Genomic DNA, 11,888 nt, shown 5'->3' on the forward strand with positions numbered 1-11,888 from the left:
ATCACTCACTTAATTTTTACTCTCAGTGAGTATGTTCTCTACAACTAATCAAAACAATCAACAGATGACACAACAATCGACTTCGAGAGGTGACCAGCTTCAAAATCGAACATGTTATATTTTAACAAACCATTGATACAACAGCATATAGACAAATGCCAAAGTAATGGATATACAGATTTTTTTACTCCAACATTGCGAACTTAGGTAGCGTGATGGGCATTGCCCGTCATCAGTAATTACAACGACGCTAAACTGACAGGCAAAATATGAAATTGGTAGCCAATGGGTTAACTAAAGGCAGTACAGCTCCCTCAATGCAGTGCAGTGATAAATGTACAGGGGCAAACGCGAAGGCGTAATCGTTACCAATCGTTACGTAGCGCGTGGTGAACATTTATCCAGCACAAACAAAGTAGAGAACTGCGGTATAGTTGGTACCAAGGTCACCATGTGTAAATTATTAGTTTTATTTTTTACAATGTTTTGATAAATTTTTGATTCAATACATTACTAATCTTTGTTAGTTTTTAATTCATTTACCTGAAGAAGTTCTATAATCAGATCATTTTCAAGTCTTTATTTTAACAGGTTATTATTGTGTTTATTTTTTGTAAACAATTTTTTATACTTTTACACCAGAAATTTGTTTTGTAAAAAATAAAGAATCTTGGAAAATTTGATGATTAGTTTCCTTATAGCATAGCCTTTGTTCTAATTTTCATATGGCCTTTCTGAACTCATGCAAAGTACCAAAAGAACTGCGGTACCTGGGAGATCGGGGTGTAACAGGCTGAATCACAGTGGGGTCAAACGAGCCGGTGCTTGAGTTCACTTGGTTGATGAAGGCCCCTCGATGGTTCCTGAGATAGTTGTGAAGATTCCCGTACTGACAGTACTCTACCAGCACCAGCAGCTCTCCTGTGGCCATCAACACAAAGAGCATTATTGTAAGTGTACAAACACAGAACAGCCATCTTTATTGTGTTATACACACGGAATGGTATTAATTTCTATAAATTCTACAATGAAATAAATAATATTCTTAAAAGAACTGACAGCTACGTTGTACCAGGTCTGTCCCAAAAGTAAATAAACTAATCTTATATTTAATTACAAATTCATGGATATTACCATATACGCATGGATCATTCAAAGTGTAACCCTTGTGAGACTACCCTCTGGTTCCAAAGTGTCTTCCATTGTTCATAGTATTACCACAAGTTATTCACTGAGGTGGATATCCACAAACTCCATATTTGATCTCCACGTTATTGACGCGGTCTTCATGAAATGTATTTGAGGTTACTTAAATATAGTATATTTTAATAATGGTGGCGACTGTTGCACAAACATTGAATCCAAAATAAACAAATGTACAACGTTTCTTGTAATCAAGAAATATAATTATTTCTTTACTTTATATCTATGTGTGTATATATTATTTGAACATATTATTTTAAACTTAAGCTAATTATCATGAGACAATTTAAAATAAAAAGACTCACTCTTGTTGAGGTCTCCAGTGCAGGCTCCGAGCACATTGACCACGTTGAGATGTTTGCCCAGATGGATCATAATCTTAAGTTCTGACGCAAGAGCCCTGATCTTCTTCACATCTGAGTTGCGCTTAACCATTTTCACAGCGACTGTCGTAGCCACGCCGGACTCTACCAGCTCGTAGGCCTCGGCTTTCATTACTACTCCAAACGCCCCAGACCCCAGAGTCTTGCCTGCAACATCAATAGAGTCGTAGAGACATTTTCTGCTACAATTCTTTGCAATATAAATGCTTTATGATTTTTAAAACAGAATGACTTGATCTCTAGAGCTTACCCAACTTCAGCTTGTCCCGTGGGAATTCCCACCTCTTACGGTCGTACGGCAGAAGGTCCGCCTGGTCTCCAACATCCAATTCTGGATTGAGACTCTCCACATTTCCCTCCTCAAAATGCAGTAGCCCAGCATCTTTCAGTTCCTTGATCTCTTTCTGCAAGTTTGAAACCCACATCAGTCGTTAGTAACTTAGTAACACGTATTTGTTGGCAATTATCTGTTTCTATTTGACAATTACTTCAAGTTACAAATCATAGACTATTATCCGTGATTTGGAATGTCATCAAATGAAAGTTAAAAAAAGTATTTAATTTTGAATAATTTTTATCATTTAGCACAGTACAAACTGGTCATGGTAATTCATTGTAATGTACTACAATAAAACATTATTGTTACCGTAAAAGTGAGGGATTACGGGAAATTTAATTTTTAACAATACACAAAATAGTAATACACAATATCCAAGTACTTCCTGTCCTAGACTACTTATCTATATAAGTTACGTTCATTATACTTACCCTCAGCTTGTAAACTCTCCAAAAGTAAAACGCAAGGACCAACAGTATCACCAACACGGCCACAGGTAAAACATATATTCCCAAGAGGAACAGCAACATATTGGGCTTATCTGTAACATATCAGAAATAAATTAATTACTAACAATAAAAACAGGGTGGATGCATACTAATTTTATCCTTCCCTTCTCCAGTTTGTTGTAAGATATTATTAAAAAATTACCTCTTTAAAATAATGAAAACGAGGGAGGTTCATTGTCATTACTGTCATAAGTCGAGTGTGATAATACTTTCCGGCTACAAACAATTTTTTAAATAATCACTTCAAAGATTGTAAACTTTTACTATTTGAAATATTTATGTTTTTAGGAATAATCTTAAGAACTTCTAATTTTTAATGTGATTGATCTGATTTTGCCCTACTTTTTTTTTCTTTTTTCCCTTGGGGCGGCCTACTGCCATGCACTTTGGCGCACCCCGGAAACACACCAGATTTAATAATGCAACAAAATAAGACCTGTTGTTTAAAATCCAAGAGTGTTCAGAAGACAAACCTGTGACGATGACTTGGAACTCAAGTGCGGCTTTGCCGGCCTTATTGGCAGCCTTGCAGATAAACTTCCCATCATCCTCCAGTCCGACTGTTATCGTCAGGCTCTGATTGCCATCCTTCGGCTTGAATTTCTCTATTTCCAGCTCTTTCTCTCCCATCTGGAAAATTAATTATGAAGTATTGTCAGTTACCATCTCATAACTTCCAGTAAGTCAAAACTTGTATTACCTAATCTGAAATTACATAACTCTGACTTAAGTGATATGATCAATAGATTGTGTGTGTAAAGAAATGGATGTAGGAAATTGCTTTAATTAGTTGAATATTATTAAATTTAACCTTTATTGAAGCTTGACATTACAACACAAATTTGTGTTTCCATCCATAATTCTTTCTCGATAAGCTCATGAAACTCTAATTTCATTAAACCCAGCTAGATAGCAGCACTAGGCAGTAGAGCTAATCCGATGCTCAACTGCTTGCTGAGACAGACCTAAAAGACTATGACGAGCTTCAAAGGATGTGGGTGGACCACAACATTTCCAGGTCCCTATAAAGAGCAATTGTAAAGTACAGTGGAGTCCTGCTAATCCGAACACGTGTAATCCGAACGTCGGTTAATCCGAACAGGTCCAGGAGGAATTATTTATAACGATAATGAACAGTTATAGGAACTAATTACATAAAAAATGAAAATGGGTGCATCATTTCGTACATAAACAAACAAAACTTTAATTAAATAGACATACTGTACAGTATTTTATTAAGACAAATTGTGTACGGTACAGTACATAAATAATGAAGTTAAATAAAGTATCAAATTGAAACTTATAGGTTAAGTATGAGTTAAATTACTGTATTAAGAAGTGAAATCAAACGAAAATTGGACGTACAGTACTGATATTATTATTGAGTACAATATTAATTGTTAAAAGACATAAATTCAGTTATTGTCTTCTGTCGCATTGAAGAGAGTCTATTGGATGACGCGTAGCGTGGACCCGTAGAATATCCAGTACGCTCACATTGCTTAACAATAGAACTCTCACACTAAATACGGTAAATGTGCTTAGTATTCGCAAACACTTTTATTTGTCAAGAAATACAATGCAACAGTCAGAAAACATGTTTTAATAAAAATGTTGATAATTCTATAACAAAATAGACCCATTCTCAAGTTTAAAACCGTATTTTTCTGTAATTCTGGCTAATCCGAACAATCACATAATCCGAATAGGGCTCGGTCCCAATTAGGTCGGATTAACGGGACTCTACTGTATTTGTTGTAAGAAAGTTTTTCATCTGTTTTGTAACTTCACGGAGGTTCTTTTTGTGCCAGAATTGCTGGGGGTAAAAATGGAAGGTCACATTATTTGTAGAGCACAAGCTTATCTAATTTTCCAGAATTGATCCAAAAACCACATATTTAAGGAATGCTCTCGTGACAATGGGCATTCACATTTCAGCTATCCTATTGGAGGAATTTAGAGACTGTGAAGTGAGGGATCTCTAGTAGCTGTTGACATCATAGAGGAACTTAACCTCATGAGGAGTACTGACGGCTATAACCGTTAACCTCCCTAGGGTCTACTAGAGACTTTTGATTGTCTGATAATCACTCATTTTACCACAGTATTCATAAAACGGTCTGTGTCTCTGTCAATACTAATTCAGTTATTTTCTAGTCACACCTCATACAAAATTATATACACGTTATATACAAAGTTTAGTCTTCTGTTACATTTACAGTAAAATTTCTGTATTATAAATTTTACTTGTACAGATATAAGAAATTATGACGAGTGAGCCAGCCAAAATGATGCCTTTGATAAATTGTATAATGTTTTAGCAACAGAAATTCTTGATGCTGTTAGTTTTATAAACAAGCGCATTCATTTATTTATACTTTTTTCACTGAGATATTGCTTAAAATTGATTGCAATGTTGTAATTTTTTGAAAAGTAAAAGAACTAACTTTAAAAATAATGTGCAATTGCTTACCTCTGTCTGTTTGTACCAGATGACTGAGGGTGGGGGCATGCCGTCCACTTGGCAATGGAAAGTCACCTTCTGGCCCGTTGTTCCCCTCCACTCAGCATTACTGCTGCCTCTGCTGAGATGTGGCTCCAACAAGGCTGCAACATAAAAAGTTCTAGGATCAGTCGATAATATTCCCAACATAAAATCTCAACATCATTATAGCATCCAAGATCAATTCCAGTGGGACTACTGCTGCATCTGCTGAGTTGTAGCTACAGTGAGGCTACAACATCAAAAGTTCTGAGATCAGTTAAAGTCATTCCCAACATCAAATCTCAACATCCTCATAGCACCCAAGTTCAATCTCCCTCGGGATTATTGCTGCTTCTGCTCAGTTTGCAGCTACAACATCAAAAGCTCTGGGATCAGTCAATATTATTTCTAACATCAAATCTCAACATCCTCATAGCACTTTTTATTTATACTTCTAATTTTGTAAAGATTTAAACCTTGATTTACAATAGAACTACTAGTTACATAGAATTTGGAGAGAGTAAAACTTTAAAAATTATTTAAGACAAAACATTTAAAACCATTTAAATACATTATATACATAAAGCATTTTTAAATACACATAAGATTCAGTCTCTGGATGAAAAAGTGTTAAATTAAATTTCTATATTCTGACACGTCTGACACATTCGTTATAGAGACAAATTCTCTTGGTGGTTATCGTGAGTTTCAAGTATTACACTACAACTTTATTCACATTCATGTTACATAAATGTAGTATGTAGCTAAACAGACTAGAATAAAAATATTTTACACAATTTAATGTTGAATAAATAGCATGTAAAATTGATTATTTATCAGAAATTTACACATTATAAGTTATAACTTTGCAGCTTCAACTGGAAACATCACTGTTGTGTTAGAAAAAATTAATCAATCATTTCACACTGTTTGTTTTTAATTCGAAATTTAAAAGTATATTTTTACATTGATTTGAGGTGGAAATTTTTAGGTTATTGAAATGATTATATGCAGGATGGAGGCACAAAATATGGTCTGTACTTTAGAACGTAAATGGTTTACAGTATTAATAATACATCATACATATAAAACTCGGAAGAGTTGTTAAATACTGTACGCAACTAAAACCAAGAGAAAACAGTATATAATTAAAATAATATTCGACATTTTCAAGCCATTTTTACAAAAAGGTGACTTTTTTAATAGACATACACATGTAGGAAATTCTGATTTTGGGATTAAAAGATCATTGATTTGGTTCTATACAAAAACTTTACTCAGACATCCTAGCTAAAACTTCAGTGTTACTGTTTTGTAATAGCATTATGGTTTTAAATGTTACTTTACTAAGGAATTTATAAGTGACAAAATATATTTCACCAGCTCCTGGAAGATTTCAGAGAGAGACATAAATATGTCAATTGAAATCATCTCTACAAATACATGTGATGGATGCTCTCATGGCTAACAAATTACGTTTGTAAATTTTCAAGTGTATTTACATGCAAAATTGCTGCTCCTTTAACATCTATATGATTTGAAGCTTACATCATACATAGCTATTTCTTATTAACTAATTAGTATTATCTAAAATTACAAGTGATTTTCAGGTTCTTATAATGAGGTATTAACTTGTTAGCTACGACTTACATTCTACGACCATGTTGTATATCTGAGTCTTCTCTATGTTGGTTTCTTTGTGAGTAGCCTGACACCTATATATAGCAGCGTTGTCCTTACTGACGTCTGGAATATTCAAATGTCTCCAGTACGATAAGGTAGATTCATCATTCCACACCTTCGCATCTGGAAACCAGCAATTATTTTTGAACAGCACTTAAACAACTAGGTCTGTGCTAGAGCTACCTCAGGTATATATGCTCTGCGCAATCTAGCAAAATTTTGTTCCCCAGAAGTTTTAAAAATGGCCTACTATGGCCTAATCCATGCTCATTTTGCGTATGGGATAAGACTTTGGGGAAGTTGTGCAAAAAACAAAATGGAGCGCGTCTTTAGACTCTAGAAAAAAGCTGTCAGAATCATTAAAAATTTGAATTATAGAGAGTCGTGTAGGGAATCTTTCGAGGAGTTGAGATTGCTGACTTTGCCTTGCCTCTATATTTTTGAGGTGATCATGTACTGCAGATCAAGGTGCACCTTGATTCGTGGCAGGAACGTTCATCAATATGAAACTAGAGGCAGGGACAACTTTCGCACGCATCAACGCAGATTGACATTAGCGCAAAATCTACCGCAAGAAGTTGGTGTCAGATTAATCAACAGGCTCCCTGAAGAAATCAAAATTTCCAATAATCAAAATCAATTTAAAACACGTCTCAAACTCCTTTTGGAGTCCAAGACTTTCTACTCTGTTGATGAATTCATGTCAAGCCGCTGGGATATTTGAGATTGCTGGATCTGAGGACAATGCGATTGTGACATGAACGATTGTAAGAATTGTGAGTATGAGGTTATGTGAATGTGTGGATGAACTCGTGTAAATAGACTTAAACTGTTGACGATTTTGATACGATGTAAAAATTGTTAAACGAATGCAATAAAGAGATTCTTATTATTATTATATTATTATGTGACAAGAGTTTGTTCGGTGGAGGAAAGAATTTACTATCATATTTTACACTCTTTGGTTTTCTTTTACTATTTCAGTTCCACCAAATAATCTTTTTATAGAATCAGACAGATCTGTGAGTTTATTTCAACTCTTTATTACTATGCTAAATTTATTTGTAATTAATTTCCAATTATGACAGTATCCACGAAAGTAGATTACGTTTTTATATAAACAAAAGATAAAATACAAGAAAAAAATTGTAATATATATAAATTTGAAAGTGACACTAAAATACTATTTGTGTACGGGTTACGGGGAAATCGGAATAAAAGACTGAATCATCGACTGTGCTCGGTTTAAGGTTGGAGGGTAACAGAGAGAGAGAGACAAGGGCAGGACACTGGAAGTGGTAGGTGGTGTGATCTGGTGGCGTGATGAGAACAGCCAATGGCATTTATTCAAACTAATCACCCCATATGATGTCACAGCATCATAGATCATACAGTTGGTCTTTGGCTGTGGCTTTAACTTGCCAATAACAATTTATAATATGTATAATAATTATTATAATAATTATTATTGTAATTCAATACATTACATTTCCTCCCTTCCAAATTTCAAAATAAATTGAATTCACACAAGTCATAGATAAATTAAACAATACAAGTGTAATAATAAATATATAATAAACACATATAAATATAAATAACACATATCATTATTAAATGTCATCCTTAAGTACTGTATAAGTTATTTACAAGTTTAATTTCTCTACAAGTTTCCTAATACGAGTTGGGTATCTGTTTGTATGATCAGCTGTTCTAGTGACAGGAGAAGGAACAGCTGAGGGTTAGAGAAAGACGTGGTCTAGAATGAGAGGTAGTGATGTGACATGGAGAGGTATGATGCGGTGAGGAGGGGGAGAGACCAGCTGATCTAGTGAGGTCAGTGTTACTAATTCTGACTGGGCTTGGAGTTGGCGGACACTGAGCGCCTGTCTCACGCTCCGCAACTGTACGGTCCTGAGATGGTGGAATTTGACTGTCACTGTCAACAATACTACTGTGTAGGTCCTATCAGCTGATCAATATGTCTACTCCAAATTAGACCAGTTTTTGTCATAACAGAATACATTACATTATTTAACTGTTTTATTACAATGCCCTCTATCCATTTGTCTTTAGAGCGATAATCTCTCACTAATACAGATTGATTAGGAAATAGAATTCTCGTTTTTCTACCGCCAAAATATTCTTTTTGTTTGTCCTGTTTTAATTGTACAGTTCTGGCTATATTAGGTCTGAGTAAATCTAGCCTGCATCTTAGTGGTCTATTATCACTATGGATAGTGACAGGTAATCCAAATCTAGAAAATAAGTTCTCTTAACTTTTCTATAGCTAGCTTAGCTGAAGTAGAGCCTACTTCAAATACTTCCAACCACTTAGTGTAAGCATCAATTACTACCAAGTAGGTCTTATCTTTGAAAGGACCCAAGTAATCAATATGCAATCTTTCCCATGGCATAGATGGATAGTGCCAAACATGTAGATTACTCTTACTAGGACTAGAACGTTCCATAAGACAGGAAGAGCAATTGTTCGCTAGGCTTTCAATGTTTTCATCTATATTTGGCCACCAAATATAGGATCTTGCTACTGACTTCATTTTTACAATTCCCAAGTGACTCGCGTGTAACTCATTTAATATGTAGCTACGCAACTTGTTAGGAACAACAATTCCTATATCCCCACATAACAATGCCATGCTCAACTGTTTAGCTCGTCCTTCCTTTGGAAATAAGGTAACAATTCCCTATTCTCTCCTGACAAAAAAGTTTGGCCATCCGTACATCACATAGTTATGTATTTGTTTTATAATAGGATCATTTTGGGTTTCAGCTTTTACATCTTCAAAAGTTAAAGGTACTGAACTTTCAGCGATACAGTGTAAATATGGTACCTTTCCACCTTGGTTCATTGTTATTATTTACAACGTGTTTAGTGCTTAATGGTAAGCGTGATAATGCGTCTGCGTTACCATGCTTTTCTGACCTTACATACTGTACATCAAAAATTGTATCCACTTAAAAATAATGCGTATCTTTGTAATCGGCTTGCTGCGAAAACAGGTAAACCCTTTTTCGGTCCAAATATGCTAATTAAAGGTTTGTGATCAGTACACAATGTGAATTTTTCGGCCATACAAATATTGATGAAATTTCCTTACTCCATATACTACTGCTAAAGCTTCCTTATCTATTTGTGAATATTGACATTCTGCTGGTGATAAAGTACGAGAGTGGTATGCAATAGGTTTCTCAACGCCTTCAGGGGTTATGATACTAAGTACGTCAGCCCAGCCCTGTCGAGCTTGCGTCTACTGCTAGTTTTACAGGCAACTTTGAATCATAATGCGCCAAAACTGGTGCTTTAGTCAAAAACATCCTTGACATGGCTAAATGATTTGAGACATTTTTCATCAAAATCAAATGGCACGTCCTTTTTTAACAAGTTGTACAACGGACCTCAAGATTGTTGACAAATTTTTTGATAAACTTTCCATAATAATTTACCAAGCCAATAAAAGCTTTGACTTGAGTGACAGATTTAGGTACAGGTGCTTGATTTATTAGCTTTAATTTTAGATTCAGAGGTATGCAGTCCCATCTTTATCGATACTAAAACCAAGATACTCGATTTTGTCTACAAAGAATGTACATTTATCTTTCTTTAACGGTAAATCCTTTTTTCACTCAGGCGTTTACAAACCTCTTGCAAACCTACTTACATGAGTTTCGTTATTTGGTGCGGTGATAAGAATATCATCCATGAACACTGATATGCCTTCTAAATTATGCAAAGATTGTTCAATAACTCTTTGAAATATTCCTGGGGCTGATGAGATTCCATAAGGCATTCTACTATATGAGAAAAGACCCTTAATGCGTGCTAATTGTACATAATTTTTGTGACTCCACTGTCTAACTTTAATTGCATATAGGCTTGACTAAGATCTAATTTTAGAGAAACGTTCTCCATGCTGTAAATTTGCAAATAAATCTTCTATTCTAGGTATAGGGTACTGTCTACTTCTAGATACTGATTTAGAGTAACTTTAAAGTCTCCACATAGCCTAATTTCACCGTTCTTTTTTAATACTGGTACAATGGGCGTTCCCCATTCCGAGCTGCTTACTGGAATTAACACTTGTTCGTCAACTAAGCGTTGTAGTTCTTTTTCTACCTTACTTTTCAATGAGAATGGTATCGGTCTTGGCTTAAAATACCTAGGTCTAGCATTTTCTTTTAGATTTAGTTTTTACTGGTTCGCCTGTATACTGACCTAGTTTCTCAGTGAACACTTCTGGAAATTGATTAGTTAGCTCGGACGTCATTGTCTCGAAATTAGCCTTGTTATCTATAGGTCTGTTTATAACACACAAGTTAATTTTAAACGAAATGTCAACTCCCAGTACCTTAAGCCAATCACGACCCATTAAAGGATGTGAACCTCCTCTAATCACATACAAATCTAAGCATTTATGTATTTTCTCATAGCAAACATTAACTTTGCCCACAGGTATAATAGGTTCATTAGTGTACGAACTCAAAGTTAGGTCGTTTTCTAACAATTTACAAGAACTAAAATTATTTTCATAAAAATCCTCACTACACACTGTGACACTAGCTCCAGTATCAACTTCAAATATGGTTTTCTCGACCTTGCACTAGGACTTTAATCTTAATTGGGTCAACTCTAATTCTTTTACGGTGAGTTTCATTTACTTTTAAATAAATTCTGTATGTCCTCGACATAACTCTCAAGATTTTCATCACTCTGAACATAATTCTTAGAATTATTTGAATCTGACAGTTCTGAACTATCATTTACAAAATTAATGTTTTCTTATAATTTCTTTGTTTTTCCTTGTTTTGAAAATTAGACTGATAAGATATACCTTTCTTAACTTTCGAAAGCTGATTGTCTGGTAACTTAACTAATTTCAGTAGATCGACATACCTTAGATATGTGATTTCTTTTACCACATTTGTGACACACAACACCAAACAATTTGCACTGCTTCCTATAGTGACCACACTGCCCACAGCAGGTACACTGCACCTTGACTTCGTGCCTTGCGTTGTAGCTCGCGCTGCCACCGCTGCCGCCGACTCTCACATGTGGGTGGTGATGCGCTGCCATCCCGCTGGACCCGGCTGCCGCCGTTCACTGTCAATGCCGCCGCATTCTTCTCCGCCGCTTCCACTGAGCAGACGATTTTCACAGCCTGGTCCGAAGGTTAGGGTGGTCTCTCCCAACAGCCTCTGCTTGGTCGACTCACTCCTGATGCCGCTCACCAGTCTGTCTCTGAGATAGTCGTTGAGGGATGCGCCAAACT

The 11,888-nt window shown here is 35.4% G+C and overlaps 1 protein-coding gene across 5 annotated transcripts in view; it reads right to left on the reverse strand.

Moving 5' to 3' along the window:
* Positions 1 to 11,888, reverse strand: part of LOC124357957 (vascular endothelial growth factor receptor kdr-like) — a 76,550-nt gene that overhangs the window by 31,773 nt on the left and 32,889 nt on the right. For all 5 annotated transcript variants that reach the window (XR_006922011.1, XM_046810121.1, XM_046810122.1 and 2 more), the window contains 7 exons: positions 6,568 to 6,723; positions 4,906 to 5,039; positions 2,906 to 3,062; positions 2,355 to 2,464; positions 1,837 to 1,990; positions 1,509 to 1,733; positions 771 to 921 (listed from right to left, as the gene is read on the reverse strand). Coding sequence is in view for 4 of the 5 variants with exons in the window: in XM_046810121.1 (XP_046666077.1) it covers positions 771 to 921; positions 1,509 to 1,733; positions 1,837 to 1,990; positions 2,355 to 2,464; positions 2,906 to 3,062; positions 4,906 to 5,039; positions 6,568 to 6,723 (1,087 nt within the window). In the remaining variant the exon portion in view is untranslated. The remainder of the gene's footprint in view (positions 1 to 770; positions 922 to 1,508; positions 1,734 to 1,836; positions 1,991 to 2,354; positions 2,465 to 2,905; positions 3,063 to 4,905; positions 5,040 to 6,567; positions 6,724 to 11,888) is intronic.

This window comes from Homalodisca vitripennis, chromosome 3 (assembly GCF_021130785.1).
Source record: "Homalodisca vitripennis isolate AUS2020 chromosome 3, UT_GWSS_2.1, whole genome shotgun sequence".
NCBI lineage: Eukaryota > Metazoa > Arthropoda > Insecta > Hemiptera > Cicadellidae > Homalodisca > Homalodisca vitripennis.